Raw genomic sequence first — 18812 nt, forward strand, 5'->3', positions numbered from 1 at the left:
CTCGACTTGAGCAGGGTTGAGAGAAGCTTTCTTAAGTAACGGTGTTACCCGGGCCATTTTGAACGCTGTTGGAAATGTGCTGGAGGTTAGCGAGGCATTGATCACATGTGTGATAGCTGGAGCGATGGTCGGGCTGATGGACTGAAGTAGGCTCGTAGGTATAGGGTCCAGCGAGCATGTGGTAGGACGGCTGCATGTCAGGAGTCTGGACACTTCACTCTCGGAGAGAGGCGTGAATGCTGAAAAAGATGTTCCAGCAGTCCCTAGAGGTTGTAGGAGTGCGGTATCTGAGTCAGATGCGTTGAGTGGGCATGTAGAGAATTGACTGCTGATTGCCGCCACTTTGTTTGTAAAAAATGAGGCGAGGGTATCTGCAGTAAGGCTGGATGGAGGAGGAGGCAGCTGAGGGTTGAGTAGCGATTTGAAGGTTGAGAAAAGTTTTCGAGTGTCTGTAGCGCTGTTGATTTTGTCATTGTAGAAAGCCTTGAGTTTTCTGCGAATGTTTGCAAACACTCGCAAATAGTTTGAGGAGGTAGTTCTCGGCAAACATGTTGGGAGTTGGACTGATAGTTAACTTTCAGATGGAATGTTTACTCAAATGTATCTGTTCATACAAACATGTTCACTACGAACATTCAACTCTGTTCGACGAATTCGAAAGCAGCTCAGATATCCACTAAAGTTAGCGTGCAAACTAGCTAGCGTCAGACCAGCTCTCATGTAAAACCACATTGTACCATGCGTGGTGTTGTATCAAACAGTCCATGGAGGAGTATCATGTCATGTGGCTGTGTTTAAGACAACTCAGAACCTACTAAATTATACTTAGCTCCTTTAAAGTAAGTAAGTAAAAAGTAAAATAAAGTAAGTAGTCAGTAAAAACATTAAGTTTTATTTTAAAAGCAAACTCTTGAAGAGAAAGCATGTGAGGAGCCATTAGTTCTGGTCTTCTCTCAGGTGGACGGTGACGTGGAACGGTTTGGGTGCCTGTGTGAGTCCAAACACCATGTCGTTTAACCTCTAGTGCACCTTGGCCACAGACCACATGCAACCTTGACATTTCACCCCATAACCTTCATTACCTAATCAGTGCATCTAACTTTTGTAGGGATTAACTATGCAGCATTTGATGAAGATCTGTGATTGTAAATATGTGCATGAGAGAAAGAGATGCAGTGGCAACTTGTGAATCTAGTGATCATCTAAATGACAATGTAGTCAAGGTGATGATGATTTTTCCCTTGGGGATGCTGTAGCCTTGGACGTGTGTGTCAGTGGTTGTGTTGTGATACAAAACCCAGAGGAGCTACATCAGCCACTCTTTGGGCTTCATGGATCACGGCCTGGACGTAGGGCATGGACTGGTGATCCTCAAAGCACACCTGCTCACGAGAGCCCAGCACTTCCTCGATCTCCTGGTAGCAACGCTCTATGTGAACATATACACACAAATTCAGAATCTCAAAATGTGTCTTTCCAAAACCAACCAGTATTCAGGTGCTTGACCTCATACCCTACCACTTCGATCCCTGACCCAGTAGGAAAAATGTGGGCCGGGGAAGTGGTTGAGCATTGCTCTCCCATGCCCACATCCACGGCTGAAGTGCACTTGAGCAAGGCACCTAACCCCTCACTGCTCCCTTGAGTGCCGCTGTAGCAGGCAGCTCACTGCTCCGGGTTAGTGTGTGCTTCACCTCACTGTGTGTTCACTGTGTGCTGTGTATGTTTCACTGATTCATGGATTGGGATAAATGCAGAGACCAAATTTCCCTCACAGGATCAAAAGAGTATACCGGTATATACTTATACTTATACTATACTGCTAGACATAAAAAACAATGAGTTTGACTTTGAGCTCACACCTTGTATGTGAGGGTGAGTCATGAGGTAGAGTATTGCTGTCCGCAGGGTATTGGAGATGGTGTCAGTCCCAGCAGTCAGTAGGTCAAACAACATGGATACCAGTTGACTGTCATCAAAGGTGGTGCCTTTATCTGTCCTCTACAATACATCACACACACACACACACACGTACACAGAGACAGAGAGAGGAAGATATTCAGTTATTAGATATTGTCTAGATATTTAATGTCTAGATAAATAGACATAATCTATCTATCTTATTCTATCTCTATTTGAGAGAGAGAGAGATTAAGTGCAGATTTTAAAAACCTTCCTGTGCACTCAATCATATTCACATTTGCGCTCTTGTCACAGTCAGGAGGGGTTTATTATTATTATTATTATTATTATTATTATGTATAAATGTCTGATGTTGGGGGAAAATGCTTATTTGTGCACAATGAACAATTCCCTGTGATGGACGTTTTCCTGCTTTCTCATGTGGAACTGTGATTGGTGGATGGACTAATTGGACTGGGGTGTGTGAGGGTTTGCGATTGGGAGAATGGGGAGGTAAATCCTTTTTATAGGGAAAGGGGAGGTTGTAGGAGAACGGGGGGGAACCTAGGGCTGGCCTGATGACGCGACCCTGAAGCAACAGCTGATGCGAGGTAGACTGCTGGATGACTGACCGCTGACGGGTTGATTAAGAGGACGCAAACTAGCGATCCATGAAGGAAAGTAACTTTTGCTTATCTGCTGTCTTGCTGTGTGAGTGGGCCATCGGTCATCTGTCTAAGTTTTAAGAACTGTCCTTTTCCCGAGGGGTGCCGACTTCCTGGAGCTGTGCAGCCTGACTGAAGAGAGGAGACAGCTGATATGCGCGATCGTACATCTGCTAAAGGAAAGTAAAACAATCATTCTGTCTTAGTGTGGATGAGCCAGCTCAAGGTTTACGAAGTATTAAAACATTGTTCTCCCCCCGAGGGCGATTGCTGCGTGGAAGAGCGCGCCTGCCGACAAGGAAGTCTTCTGCGCATTTTGGACAGCAGTCTGAGCGTGCCCTAACGTCACTGGCTGCAGGGAGGCGGACTCCACGGAGACAGCGCTGCTACACCACCCAGTGCATTGTGGGATTTGTTGTTTTCTTGGTCGGCGAGGAGGGTGCCGCCGACCAATGTTATTTCTCTGATTGGGGGCCAGCAATGCGCGACAGCGGAGGGGGCGTGGACTGTGTCATGGTGAGCCCTCCCTCCTTATAACTGCTTGGGCCTATTGCACAATTGTCTACCTGTGTGGCAATTAAGAACAAACTGGACTGAAGTGATTTATTGTGTGCTTATTCCTATGTGGCTTTATTGGTGTTAAACGTATTGCTATGCAATTCTGAATGGTACATTCTGGAGTGCTGTGAATAATATTGTGTTTCTACTAGTGCTAGCCTGTGTGTTGGTAATGATATTTCCCTTTGCTGTGATTGAGTGTGTGTGTGTGGGCTATTTTATCTTAAGAGTCCTGTGATGTTCTTGTTGCTCAGAGTTAGGCTTCTAGTGGCTTAACTGGTATTGCGGGCATTGTGTGGGTGATATCCTGGGCTTTAACAGAGGGTGGGCTCGGGCCTGACACTGTACCCTTAACATCTTCTGCCGGCTCTGCTTGTATGCTTGCTGCTGCTGCTCCCTTGTAATAAATAACTGTAAATTTATTCAGTGTGGTGGTTGTGTCTCAGAGAGGTTCGAATCTGCATTGTTAAGAGTGGCACGACAATTTTGGCGTTAGTCGGCAGGACCTCTCTTAAGACACCGCACCATGTCTGAAGATCAGCAGGCCGGTGGAGCAGCTGGACCTGTAATCAACAACATGATGATGGTACCATGGTTTTTAGGGGGTCCATGGGTGCCCAAGTATGGGGAAAAGAATGGTCCCCCGCTAGCAGAATGGCGTAGTCAAATGGAAATTTACTTGAGAGCCCAGACTTTGTCAGCAGAACAGGAAGTTGATTTTATTCTAAGTGCACTTCAAGGTGAGGCTAAGAGAGAGGTGTTATTGTTGCCCCCTGCAGAGAAAGACACAGCTGATCATATCTTTGAGGCCCTAGGAAGAATATATGGGGATGCTGTAACAGTAAGCCAGTTAAGGGCACAGCTTTTTAAGTGTCAACAACAAGCAGGGGAAGGGGTGGGGCCTTTCATACTGCGTCTCCGCGAGTCTCATTCCAGGTGGCGTGCGAAAGAGCCGACTGTGGGATCCGATGATGAGATGCTTCGAAGCCAGTTGGTGCTTGGACTACAGCCTGGCCCTGTACAGATGGAACTGCAGAGACGAGCACGCAGGGAACCCACACTGGCTTTTGACGAGGCATGCAAGGAGGCAAAGGCTATGGAGAAAGAAACGCAACAGGCTCATGCACCAATGGATGTGGAGACCCGCCGCACGTATAACAGTCCGACTCAGCCCCAGCCCAGCCATGGATCGAAGTCCTCAACCGACCCGCTGCAAGACTGGGGTAGCCTCAAGGAGGCAATGCGCACTGAACTGGTGGAGGAGTTGCGTGCTCAAGTAAACGACATGAAGACCTCTCTCTTAGCAGAACTGCGCACTCAACGAACAGCTCCCGGGCCAACACCTCGACAACCTGACCCGGCTAGCAATAACAGTAGCCATCCACAAGGGACCCGCCCCCGCCGGAGAGATAGAACACCTCAATGGGACGACCAGGGACGGCCCATATGCCTCCGGTGTGGCCAAGCTGGCCACATGCAGCGCAATTGTGTTTCTCAGGGACCAGTCGACCATCGCAGAGTGGCGTCCTCTGCAGACGGCAGTAGCCCCGCGGAAGCCCCAATGAAGACGGCCCTCGTAGGACAGTGCCCTGAGGTCGAGGTCCTGGTCCAAGGTAAGCGGTTCCCTTGCATCCTTGACACTGGGTCCCAAGTAACCTTATTTAGCAACAGCATCTGGGAGATATTGAAATGAAAGATACTAAAGATGTCCCATGGCTAACTCTTAAAGCAGCAAATGGACTAGCTCTCCCATATGTGGGCTATGCATTATTAGATTTTGAAGTGGGTGGCATTGCAGTCCGGGGGAAAGGCGTGGTGGTGGTAGAAGATCACTACCTACCCCCCACTTATGGGGTGCTTGGCATGAATGTCATTCAGTACTGTTGGGAGGGCCTGCGACAGCAGGGGGGGCATCAATTTACTTTGTTTAAGTCCACTCTCCCCAGGGCAGCCACAGTAGCATGGGATCGGGCATTCGCAGCTTGCCGCCGGCTGCGGGCAGAAGAATGCCGAGGCCCAAGTCTGGGGGTAGCCCGCCTCCGCACGGCCGAGCCAGTGCGGTTGGCTCCACAGACAGAGACTGCGGTGTGGGCTCATGTCCCTGAGGTGCCGAGAGCCAACAAAGAGAGTGTGCTTCTAGAAGACTGTTACCATGGGGCGCAGGAATGGTGTGTGGGGCGCGCGGTGGCCAACCTTCAGGATGGACGGGTCCTCCTCCGAGTGTGCAACCCCCATCCATATCCGGTCGAACTGCCTCCTCGACGCCCCTTGGCGAGGGTCTTGCGGCTGTCTCAGGAGGACATCCAGGTGCCCAACCAGCTGGTGCTCCGGAGGGAAGATGAGACTGTGGTGGAGGTGGATGTTTGCCCTGTAAGCAGTGCCCTCCCTGACCACTTAGCCTCTCTGGTCCATCAGGCGGAAGACCTGGCCCCTCTACAGCGGCGACAGCTCGAGGGTCTACTGGGCCGATGGCAAGGTACATTCGCACAGAGTGAGGAAGATTATGGCTGCACTGATGTAGTATATCATACTATCCCGACGGGAGATGCTGCCCCCATACGTCAGCGCTACCGACCCGTGCCACCCAGCCTCTACGCCGAATTGAGGACTCTACTACAGGGCATGTTGGAGGGGGTTGTTATTCGGGAAAGCTCCTCTCCCTGGGCCTCGCCGGTGGTACTTGTGAGGAAGAAGGACCAGTCCTGGCGGTTTTGCGTAGACTACCGCAAGCTGAACGAGGTCACGCACAAGGATGCCTTTCCTCTTCCTCGCGTGGAGGAGACCTTGACTTGCCTGAAACGAGCTGAGTGGTATTCAACCCTCGACCTGGCCAGTTGCTACTGGCAGGTTGAAGTCCACCCATCAGATAAGGAAAAGACTGCCTTTGCCACACCTGTGGGCTTGTATCAATTCGAAAGAATGCCATTTGGGCTATGTAATGCCCCCGCTACGTTCCAGCGTTTAATGCAGCGGTGTTTGGGAGGGCAGGTTCACGATTTTCTACTCATTTATTTAGACGATGTGATCATATACTCGCCTGATTTTGATTCCCATTTAGAACATCTGGGACAAGTTTTCTTGAAGCTGCAGGACCACGGGCTGAAGTTGCAGCCTTCCAAGTGTCGTCTCCTACAGAAGTCAGTAAAGTACCTGGGCCATGTGGTTGGAGGGGGTGGGGTGGCGACCGATCCCAGCAAGACCCAAGCAGTGCAACAATGGCCGACGCTAGTTTACATGGGTTGGGGGCTGTACTAGCTCAGGTTCAGGGAGGGAGGGAGCGTGTTATCGCTTATGGGAGCCGCAGCCTGCACGATGCTGAAAAACAAGACCAAAATTACAGCGCATTTAAGTTGGAGCTCCTCGCTCTTAAGTGGGCAGTGACTGACAAATTTAAAGATTACCTCTGGGGGGCAACCTTCCAAGTGTTTACTGACCACCGGCCTCTGCTCCACTTGCGGACTGCAAAATTGGGGGCTGTGGAGCAGAGGTGGGTGGCCCAACTGGATAATTTTGATTTCTCGTTGTGTCATAAACCAGGGTCAGAGCACCTGAATGCAGATGCGCTGTCCAGGCTTCCAGAGGCCCTGCTGGCAGGACGTGTCGAGGCCCCAACTAATGGAGGTACGCAGGAGGTATGGGCAGAGCGGCAGGGAAGTGATCCGGACCTCACACTTATACGTCGGTGGCAGCAGCAGGGGCATGAACCATCTGCAGTGGAGCGGCAGACCCTCCAGTTGGCTGGTCGACAGCTGTTAAGAGAATGGCCTAACCTAACTGTAATGGAAGGGGTATTGCTGTGTAAAAGGCCGGCCTCAGGTGCACTGGGAGAGGTGACTGCGGTGGTGGTGCCGGTGGCAGACAGAAGGCAGGTTTGGACTCGCTACCATGAGGCCCTGGGTCATGCCAAGGGGTACCGACTGCTGGCTGCACTGAGGGAGAGGGTGTTTTGGAATGGTATGAACCGAGACAACCGCAGGTGGGTAAGGGAATGCACCCAGTGCTGCCTCAATAGCAACGTGGAGGGGCCAAGGGCACCGCTATGCTCGATCGACAGCAGCTACCCGTGGGAGACACTAGCCCTGGACTACCTGTCGCTGAACCGGGCTGGTGACCGGTATCCATACATATTGGTCATTGTAGATCTCTTCTCCAGATTTGCATTCGCAGTGCCTACAAAGGACCAGACAGCACCGACGACAGCTAGAGTCTTGTGGACCACGGTTTTCCAATCATTCGGGTGCCCAGAGAGGATTCTGACCGACCAGGGACCTGCGTTTGAGGCTGAGTTGACCCAGCAGTTGTGTGGACTCTACGGCTGCCACAAGGTGAGGACCACGCCATATCACCCACAGGGCAATGGAGCCTGTGAGCGTATGAACCAGACCATCTTGGGGTTGCTCAACACCCTCAGCCAACGTGAACAGGGCCGATGGATGGAGCATCTACCGGAGCTGACGCATGCCTATAATAACACGCCCCACAGTGTTACTGGGTTGGCCCCCTTCTTTGTCTTGTTTGGTAGGCATGCGCGGCTGCCGGTCGACCAGCTGATGGGAGTACACCGATCGGAGTGGAGGGGTAACACCCTCGAGTGGATCGGTGAGCATCATGGCCGCCTAACCTCGGCGTACCAGCTAGTGCGCCAGGGGACTCAACAGCGGCAACAGCAGGATCAGCGGCGCCATAATCGGGGCCGGAGGGCCCTGCCGCTGCTTCCAGGAGAGCGGGTCTTGGTCCGGGATTTCCGCCGCCGTGGCCGGGGGAAACTAGGATACCATTGGGATCCTAGGCCCTATGTGGTGCTGAACCAACCCTCAGCGGACCGTCCAGTCTACACCCTGCGCCCAGAAGGCCGGGAGGGGCCCACCCGCACTATTCACCGCAACCACCTGCGCGTTCAGCCTGCTGACTGGGGGGACCGGAGTGGGACTCGTGGAGATGCAGGTGAGGTGGCAGGGGAGCGTAGAGTAGAGGGTCCAGAGCTGGGGTGGTGGCCAGTGGGTTTACCTGTCCTGGGAGGGGAGCCCGGGTCAGGGGGAACCACAATGATGAGGGTCACAGCGACCCAACTTGGGAGTTCGGCCAGCTAGGTACCGTGAGTGATGGTCGGGACGACCATTGATTTAGTGGGGGGGAATGTCACAGTCAGGAGGGGTTTATTATTATTATTATTATTATTATTATTATTATTATTATGTATAAATGTCTGATGTTGGGGGAAAATGCTTATTTGTGCACAATGAACAATTCCCTGTGATGGACGTTTTCCTGCTTTCTCATGTGGAACTGTGATTGGTGGATGGACTAATTGGACTGGGGTGTGTGAGGGTTTGCGATTGGGAGAATGGGGAGGTAAATCCTTTTTATAGGGAAAGGGGAGGTTGTAGGAGAACGGGGGGGAACCTAGGGCTGGCCTGATGACGCGACCCTGAAGCAACAGCTGATGCGAGGTAGACTGCTGGATGACTGACCGCTGACGGGTTGATTAAGAGGACGCAAACTAGCGATCCATGAAGGAAAGTAACTTTTGCTTATCTGCTGTCTTGCTGTGTGAGTGGGCCATCGGTCATCTGTCTAAGTTTTAAGAACTGTCCTTTTCCCGAGGGGTGCCGACTTCCTGGAGCTGTGCAGCCTGACTGAAGAGAGGAGACAGCTGATATGCGCGATCGTACGTCTGCTAAAGGAAAGTAAAACAATCATTCTGTCTTAGTGTGGATGAGCCAGCTCAAGGTTTACGAAGTATTAAAACATTGTTCTCCCCCCGAGGGCGATTGCTGCGTGGAAGAGCGCGCCTGCCGACAAGGAAGTCTTCTGCGCATTTTGGACAGCAGTCTGAGCGTGCCCTAACGTCACTGGCTGCAGGGAGGCGGACTCCACGGAGACAGCGCTGCTACACCACCCAGTGCATTGTGGGATTTGTTGTTTTCTTGGTCGGCGAGGAGGGTGCCGCCGACCAATGTTATTTCTCTGATTGGGGGCCAGCAATGCGCGACAGCGGAGGGGGCGTGGACTGTGTCATGGTGAGCCCTCCCTCCTTATAACTGCTTGGGCCTATTGCACAATTGTCTACCTGTGTGGCAATTAAGAACAAACTGGACTGAAGTGATTTATTGTGTGCTTATTCCTATGTGGCTTTATTGGTGTTAAACGTATTGCTATGCAATTCTGAATGGTACATTCTGGAGTGCTGTGAATAATATTGTGTTTCTACTAGTGCTAGCCTGTGTGTTGGTAATGATATTTCCCTTTGCTGTGATTGAGTGTGTGTGTGTGTGGGCTATTTTATCTTAAGAGTCCTGTGATGTTCTTGTTGCTCAGAGTTAGGCTTCTAGTGGCTTAACTGGTATTGCGGGCATTGTGTGGGTGATATCCTGGGCTTTAACAGAGGGTGGGCTCGGGCCTGACACTGTACCCTTAACATCTTCTGCCGGCTCTGCTTGTATGCTTGCTGCTGCTGCTCCCTTGTAATAAATAACTGTAAATTTATTCAGTGTGGTGGTTGTGTCTCAGAGAGGTTCGAATCTGCATTGTTAAGAGTGGCACGACACTCTCATACTGTTCCACAAACTCACCTTCTCTATCTCATCCGGGTAGCAGTCGATGAGGTCTCTAGGCTGCCCTGCAACCCATGAGTCTTTGTGCTTGGCAACCACTTTGAGTATGTGGGCTTTGATCCGTCTGATTACATCAAAAGTCCGATTGAACGGCAGAGGAAGATTCCTTGTGAATGGAGCAACGTCATAGAGCTGTATTGGGAAAGGGAAGAGGCGACTTATGAAGGTAATTGCTGAAATACTGTATCAAAAAAGATTTATACTGAAAAAATATAACAGAGCTACATTTTTTTTAAAAACACAGTATGCATAAAGCATAAATTACCATTGCCCAAGGGTTATAGATTAATTTAGTAAATTATTCAATCATGACAATGAGATTCTTAAAAAAGGCGTCGTCGTGGTCAAACCGAGATCCAAAAAGAATGGAACAGATAATGTTACAGGCAGCATAGTGGAGGAGATGCTGAGGATCCATAGTCTTCCCTGTGAGGAGAAAGAGAGAGAGAGAGAGAGAGAGAGAGAGAGAGAGAGAGAGAAGGGACAGGAATAGATATTGACATAAGTCTTTTTTTTAAGTATACTTTGCATTGTCCTGTGTTGTGCAGGTGCAGATCACGTGAGACGGCACCAGTTTTACATGTCTGCTAAGGATGTGATGATTTCAGGTGTTGGTCACTTTCACGTGTGTCAGAGGTTTGTCTTGGGAGCTACTAAACTTGTTTAACAATGTTTTACATTTTTATAATATGCACAAAACAATATGCACCCTAAGGGACAAAAACTGCTTGGTATCCTATTGAAATTGTGGGGTAGCTGTGGTACCGGAGTGCCTCTCCACTTCGGCACAGATGTGTTGGGTTTCTTCTAGAATCTTCTCCTCCATGGAGCGCTTCCCCATCCCAAAGTTACGCAGCGTGGTCAGGGCGAAGCGCCGGTGCTCCTGCCACTTTGGACCATAATCTGCCATAGACAGTCCTGAGATACAGACAAACACATTTGAAATCGTGTGCAAATACACCAATCACACAAAATCAATTTGAAGTTAGTATGTGTGTGTGTGTGTGTGTGTGTGGCTTTACCTTTGCATTCCACTATATGGCAAATCAACATGTGATTTGGTCGTCCTGCAAACTCACTGGCTCTTGTGACTAAAGACTCTCTGATGGCCTTCTGACTGGCCAACACCACCGTAGGATGAGTACCCAAGTACAGACTGTAGACAGGACCATAGCGCTCGGCCAACTACACACACACACACACACATAAAAATAATATCATGCAATACCAATAAATACACAAGACACACATACACATATTATAGCAGGCCTACTTTAAATGTGCAGCTTTGATATGAGAAATTAATCTAAGGTATACCTCACGCCACTTCAAAAGCAGAGCTGTGTAGATGTTCGGCTTCAGAAATTAAAATTCCTGCCTAAAATTTGCTCTAACCATTCACTAAATCAGCTGGATCTAAATAGTACATCTTCTTAGCCAGATAGATCAGTTAGTTAGTGGAATCACCCCTGAGACCTACATAGACCTATGTCCTCTGTAGTGGACATAAGTTGAAGATGTAGGCTACAGTATACTCCTTTACCCCTTTGAGCTATTCTATCAATTCCTGTGGTCTTTTAAAGAGGACATCCTGGGCTTTCTAATGATATATCATGTGATTGGCTGGGTTGCTGGGAACCTCCTCTTTCTTTTTCTCAAAAATGGCTGACATCAAAACAAGCACATTTTATGGAAGGAGGAGAGATAGAGAAGTCAAATATTGTCTTCTTATTAAGCATTTATTATGATGTGATATATGTTCTTGTTCATGGAAATATCAGGAATCATATGATTAATTTTGAAAGAAGTGAAGTTATTTACATGTTGAAATAATAGTGACTATGAATGTCCATTATAATGGACACCAGGACCAAAATACTTTGATTTTTTGGGAAATTTAGGAGATAATTTGTATAGGATGAATGAGGGGGGTCAGATTTGGAGCTGATGAGTGAGTGAAACAGACCTATGAACATGTGCCTCAAGAAGATGGGGAAGAAGAGTAAGACTAAAAAAAGAATTATCGCAGATGAAAGAAAAACATGAAAATGAAACGAACAATCCAGAAAAAATAAATAAAACTGGCCAAAAAGGCAAATAAAATAGTCTAGAAAAATAAATAGCCTTTTCCCTTATATTTGTTTAAACTTAATTTAATACCACTACAAGCATAATTTGTCAATTTTTGTGGTTAGCTTTTCATACTAAAACAGTCCTTTTGTCCACCACAGTGGACATGCTATAAAAATAAAAATAAATGTAACAAAATAAAAATGGTAAGATGTGTTTTTAATCCTAAATAGATAGGAAAACACAACAAAAAAGAAATTGGAGGACACTTTTTTTTCTTGATTCTCAGGAGGATATTAAGTGCACAGGTAGAACCAATAGACCTTTTTCCCAGCAGCCATTTTGACATGAAATAGTAGGACAAAGGTGTGACTAAATATGTTAATGAAGTAGTCACAACTTTCAGAACGCTGCTGTGAAAAAGATCCATATACTTTTACTTTCTGAAGCCAGACTTTTAAACTTCTGTTCAAAAGTTATTGCTTAAGGTATGATAGGTATTGCGTGTTGATAAAAAGAGTTTATTAGCCTCAAACTGCATCAGTTGAGTTTGTGTTACATAGTACTACCATTTAAGCTTCACTCACAACCTCAAATTTGAGCCCATAGCTGTTTTCAAGATTGCCATTTTAATTGGCATTGCACAAAATATGGAAATACACACTGATGCAAGTTTCTTTTTGTTTAATTTTCATGAATCATCAGGGATGCCCCTAAACTATCAAAATAAGTTGAATGACAACACATCTATTGTGCTACAGTGTGTTGTGTTGTGATGTGCTGTTATGCTGCTTTGAGTTTAAGCAATGTCTTGTGTTATGCTTCTTGAAAGTCAAGTAGTGTCCATTCACCATGTGACAGTGCAAGCTACCTTCAGCAAATATAATGTTGATTATACAAAAGATTTATACATTGACATATATGAACTCTCTTAATACAATTTCACACAGTTCAAAAGAGTGAGGGCTGTACAAAAAAGAAAAGACCAACAGCATGATATTGACATTTAGAGTTTATATTGCAATGTGTTTGCTTTACCTTCCTGAAATAATGTTGTTGTATTTACCTTCTTGTAACTCTTCAGTGGCTGGTGTGAGTTGATCTCCAACAGGTTTCCCAGCAGAGGAAGTGCTCTGGGTCCAGGAGGAAAGTTCTTGGGTCTTCTCACCCTGAAGAGGAAGAAGAGGAGGAAGACCACAAACAAGAAAAACAGCACAGAGACCAGCATGGTTACTGCCTGTGTGTGTGTGTGTGTCTGCTCAAATTCCCTCAGTTCCCTCTATTTAAGCCCAAGTCCAGTCCATGTGTGTAATGTGTGTGTCAGTATCGCCCACTTTACACCTGGCATTAACATGAATCTTGGGTAATCTGATCACAGGGGAGAAAGATGAAAGACAGATGTGTTTTGGTTGATGACAAGCCTTTGTTTTTGTAATCATGTCACATTTTATTTCAACTTCCCCCATATTGCACTCAGTTTATAATGAAACAAACCGTCAACCAAATAGATTTTTGGATTTTGATTATTGCATTTCTAAATAAGTCACTACATAATTTAACAAAATGCAAAAATTGATCAATTCACCATCCTTCCATCACCAAAGTAGTTCTTCAACAATAATGGTTACCAAGCTTCAAACAGATTGCCCATGCCCAGACTAAATAAAAATGACTGCAGCCCACAGGCAGAAGGAGAAAGATAGGCCTACGCCATGGTCTGTGCTCTCTGAATATCCACTAAAGTTAACGCGCAAACTAGCTAGCGTCGTACCGGCTATTATGTAAGGTATGAGCTACACCAGGCGCCTAACTGAAACGTTCCATTTGCGTAGCGTCTGCTGCATCAATTAGCTGCTACTATAATCAATGGAAGTAACTACACCAGACGTGACTACACCAGACGTGACAGCGGCGCGTACATTCGACAAAAAATAGACCATTCATTTAAAATGGATTTTACGCGTCGCGAACAGAGCGCTTCAATTACGCGCCTGGTGTAGCTCACACCTAACACCACATTGTACCATGTGTGGAGGTATCAAACAGTCCATGGAGGAGTGTCATGTGGCTGTGTTCAAGATAACTCAACCTACAGAATTACACATAGCTCCTTTAAACAAATATGTGACAAACATGGAGCAGGAGGGCTTCAGAATTCCTCAAAAGAGTAAACTCACTTTGTATCCAAAGGTGCTCTTTGGTGAAATAATTCCAATTTAATGCAAAACAGGTAGATCCACCATTTAAATAAGTTAGTTCATGATTGAACTGATATATTGAACTGAAAATATGTGTTTTACTTAATTTTTTTACAACATAGGTACGCTCCCCACAGAATAAAAGTCACTGGGCTGCCAATCTTGAAGTGTATTTGTGAATGTAGCCTGCACAATGCAAAGAAATAAAAGATAAACTAGGTGCGTTTCCATAGAAATGAACATTGCGAGACACCAGATATTTCTTCTATGATCTCATCCCATAAAGCTTTTCTTTGACTTGTTAGTTTTTTGAACATTTATTTTATCTAATGACTAGTGTCACGATTTTCCAAATCCTTGATTCGATGTAATTTTCGATTTTAAAGTCACGATTCGATTAGATTTTCAATCTTTTTTAAATATTACTATTAATGCATTCCTTATATGTTATTTACTCTTTTTGGCCTTTTCCTTTTCTTTTTCGGGGGGCTTTTATTTTGAAACCGCTTTGAAACCGTTCCAACCGCGAGGTTGTAATGTAAACAGAACTAACATTAGGCTAAAACAGAGACGTGAACATAGTAAAATGAAACACCACAGAATGTTAATTTGATTGTTTCAGCACACTCCGAAGCAGTGTTGTATAAAGTACTAGAAAGCAATACTTCAGTAAAAGTACAAGTATCGTAGAAAAAGACTTTGGTAGAAGTGAAAGTTGCCTTTTAGAATATTACTTAAGTAAAAGTCTTAAAGTATCTGATATATACTGTACTTAAGCATCAAAAGTAATTTTCTGATATTTAATGTACTTAAGTATTTGAAGTAAAAGTAAAAAGTAAAAAGCAAGCGGTTTTATTTTGAACTTTTATTGTAAAACTTTATTTTGGCTTTCTTATAGTAAAGCATAAAGCATATTCAGGGTTCCCATATCTTCTTAATCTCACTCATCAAATCAAATCACATTCTTTTCTAGGACTTTTTAGGCACAATTCTCTGAAATGAAAAATAAATAACTTATTTCTTTCACAAAAAAAAATGACCTGCTTGTAGGGAGAACATTTCTAGGGCTTACTCCCCAGGTCACCGTCACTCACACACACACACACACACACACAGGCCACCTATGTCCAGCAGCTACTAATATGCCAGTCATTAGTTGAAACTGAAAAGGTGTCTGTTCATCTTCAAAAGAAGCTGGTTTTCAAAGTTGCCAGAATTCAGTGCCCGGGAGTTTCAGGCCCAAGACCGACCATAGTGGTGGAAATTGGATAAATTAAGCAACATTTCAGCTCTTACTATCCTGTAGTTTTTATTAGTACCATGGTTCAACAAATGTGTAAAGGTTATAATAATATATAATAATAATTCACTTCAACTGAGAAGTTAACAAAAAATATTCCACAAGTTACCAAAACAGAAAGAAAGAAAGAAAGAAAGAAAGAAAGAAAGAAAGCCTTTGAAATGTAGCCTATCCCATGCTTCCACAAAGAGGCATATTGAACTACTAAGGATGGAGGGTAGAAAGAGGCCAGGAGAGACCGAGCAGCAGATCAACCAGTCAACCACTGAAAATGATGAGCCCGAAATTAGTGATGAGGAGGCCATGACTACAGGGACAAGTAGAGAGGATAAATTAAAGTTATTTAATGTAAGAAAGAGCAATTACCCTACATGATAAACCTATGCCTTGTTTGCTCAGAAGAGGGTGTAGTAAAGGAGTAGGCTAAATCACCAAACAACAATATAGCCTACCCATGCAAAAAAACATGTAGCCTAAACATTAGTTCAATATGCCTCTTTGTGGAAGCATGAGCTAGGCTACATTTCAAAGGCTTTCTTTCTTTCTTTTTTTCTGTTTTGGTAACTTGTAGAATAGTGGAATATTTTTTGTTAACTTCTCAGTTGAAGTGAATTATTATATAACCTTTACACATTTGTTGAACCATGGTACTAATAAAAACTACAGGATAGTAAGAGCTGAAATGTTGCTTAATTTATCCAATTTCCACCACTATGGTCGGTCTTGGGCCTGAAACTCCCGGGCACTGAATTCTGGCAACTTTGAAAACCAGCTTCTTTTGAAGATGAACAGACACCTTTTCAGTTTCAACTAATGACTGGCATATTAGTAGCTGCTGGACATAGGTGGCCTGTGTGTGTGTGAGTGACGGTGACCTGGAGAGTAAGCCCTAGAAATGCTCATGCCACATGACCAAAATGTTCTCCCTACAAGCAGGTCATTTTTTTTTGTGAAAGAAATAAGTTATTTATTTTTCATTTCAGAGAATTGTGCCTAAAAAGTCCTAGAAAAGAATGTGATTTGATTTGATGAGTGAGATTAAGAAGATATGGGAACCCTGAATATGCTTTATGCTTTACTATAAGAAAGCCAAAATAAAGTTTACAATAAAAGTTCAAAATAAAACTGCTTGCTTTTTACTTTTTACTTTTACTTCAAATACTTAAGTACATTAAATATCAGAAAATTACTTTTGATACTTAAGTACAGTATATATCAGATACTTTTAGACTTTTACTTAAGTAATATTCTAAAAGGCAACTTTCACTTCTACCAAAGTCTTTTTCTAGTACGATACTTGTACTTTTACTTAAGTATTGCTTTCTAGTACTTTATACAACACTGACCACCTCACAGAGGCGCGCGTGTGTGTGTGTGTGTGTGTGTGTGTGTGTGTGTGTGTGTGTGTGTGTGTGTGTGTGTGTGTGTGTGTGTGTGTGTGTTTGTGTGTGTGTGTCAATATTGCCCACTTCACATTTGGCATTAACATGAATCTTGGGTAATCTGATCACAGGAGGACAAGAGTTCATATCAGGTATTAGAATGTGTGTTGAGGAGTCACTTGTGATCACATCTCACACCCAAACTCTGTATGTAAATAAATGTGTAAATAAGAAGAACAAAGCCAATGTGTGATGAGTTTAAATAAGACTGTTTGCAATACTTAACCTATAGGCATTTCACACCTACTGTAGGCTCTGCCTTGTGTTGTGTGTGCTGCCTGCGCAACAGTGGGGTGTCGTTGAAGAAGACGTTCGAAGATGAGGAAGAAGTCAAGTAATATAGTGAGGAAATGTGTAGGCCTAAACAACATGTGCTTAGATTTTGACACAGCACAGCTTGTGTAAGCTAAGCCATATGTTCCTTACTCTGCTCTTACCTTATAGGCCTAATAAAGCATAGCCTACACTTAGGCAAAGAGAATCAGAAACTGTCTTGTTTCATAACCTAATTGCAATTATGTCCGATTTAATCAAATTATTATGAGCATTACATTTATGATATTTTGCACACTAATATCTGATTCATTGCAAGTTAATATAATAAAGAATGGAAACGCTAGTTGGATAATTATATTCTTAGTTGTAATTTCCTGCTGTCCTGCTGGTGACCTCAGTGAGATGTACAGTGCATACGAAAAGTATTCACAGCACTTCACTTTTTCCACATTTCATTATGTTTCAGACTCATCTTAAAATGGATTCAATTGTTTTTTTGTCATCAATCTACACGCAATGCTCCAACATCCCACAAAAAAACAAGTGTTTGGAGTGCTTTGTCCATGCTCAAAGGCACTTCAGCCGTGGCCTACTGGTCGGGGTTTGAACCGGCAACCCTCTGGTTACAAGTCCGAAGTGCTAACCAATAGGCCACGGCTGACCTCAGTAGGCCATGGCTGCCCACTACGAAATGTAGTTACAAGTGTCAAGTCCATAGGCGTCCCTGTGCACAAGCCTTTAGTGATACAGGTGCAGGTGAGGCAGGTAAGTATAATCCAAAAAATGAAGATCGAAATCACTGCACACTGATCACTATTAGCGTTGTTTTTATTTGGAGCGAACAACGCGTTTCGCTAAACACATCACCAGGTTCGCTCTGCACCATCCCTCAGATTACAAGTAGTTACAAGTGTGTTCACATGTGCATTCTGGACGCAGGAAATTCAGTGTAGTATATGGATTTGGTTATTTACAAAAAGTGTACTTTACATTTTTCAAAACATTACTTCTGACATCCGTAGGATTTCATAGCATGCCAAAGTGTGTCTCCGCTATTGTGAATGGATGTTGAGATATATGGATATATGGATCCATTTCCAATCAGCTTTTAGACCTACTGTACATGACATTTGACATGACATATTCCTTCGATTTGTTCACTCTTTCTCCACTGGGTGGTGCTGTGTGCTTATGAACGTAGCATATTCATATTATGTCATCATATCAAAGCCACTAGTTGGCACTAAGGTTGGCACTAAGAGGATATGGAATATTGGGTCAATCAATCAACCAATCAACCAATCAATCAATCATTGAAAGCCTAAGCCTGTTGAGCTGCCCCACATATTGTATTACAGGTGAGCACAGGCTTTTCACATTTTTTCCCATAGATTTACCAGCAAGTCTATATTTAGCACCATTTCGACTATTGTTCCCATGTCTAAAAGACCTGTAAAACTAATTGATATTTATTGGACATTAACTTCATATTTTTCAAAATGATCAAAAATGATAGGCTATTTTGTGGCAGCTTTGCCTAGGCCCCACTCATTTGTTTTGCAAAGTGTGAAGGGGGCGATAGCATTTTGTGCTCTAATGTTTTCTAAATCTTAAAATTATGCAGTCTATCTTTATTCTTCCTTGGACCCCATTTGATTCATCACCGACCTTCCGATCTTCAGTCTAACGCGAATGTCTTCGTACAAAACTACTACTCCCACAGTGCACCGCGCAGCGGCGTCGGCTTCTGAGCTGTCATCCTGACCGTAGAGAAGAAATTGGTCCAG

At 44.7% G+C, this 18812-nt stretch overlaps 1 protein-coding gene and 1 pseudogene across 1 annotated transcript; one reads left to right on the forward strand and one right to left on the reverse strand.

Moving 5' to 3' along the window:
* Positions 1 to 1198: 1198 nt before the first annotated feature.
* Positions 1199 to 13727, reverse strand: LOC121700737 (annotated as a pseudogene).
* LOC121700688 lies at positions 3338 to 8215 on the forward strand. The gene is made up of 2 exons (XM_042083825.1): positions 3338 to 4738; positions 6663 to 8215. Exons 1-2 carry the CDS (start codon positions 3652 to 3654, stop codon positions 8213 to 8215), a joined length of 2640 nt encoding a protein of 879 aa, XP_041939759.1. The 5' UTR covers positions 3338 to 3651.
* Positions 13728 to 18812: the final 5085 nt, after the last annotated feature.

Source organism: Alosa sapidissima, chromosome 24 (assembly GCF_018492685.1).
Source record: "Alosa sapidissima isolate fAloSap1 chromosome 24, fAloSap1.pri, whole genome shotgun sequence".
In the NCBI taxonomy this organism is placed as follows: domain Eukaryota; kingdom Metazoa; phylum Chordata; class Actinopteri; order Clupeiformes; family Clupeidae; genus Alosa; species Alosa sapidissima.

Coding starts and splice junctions, on each gene's coding strand:
- LOC121700688 (XM_042083825.1), top strand. CDS start 3,652: ATGTCTGAAGATCAGCAGGCCGGTGGAGCAGCTGGACCTGTAATCAAC. Junction 4,739..6,662: donor GGTCGAGGTCCTGGTCCAAG/GTAAGCGGTTCC, acceptor GTCATAAACCAG/GGTCAGAGCACCTGAATGCA.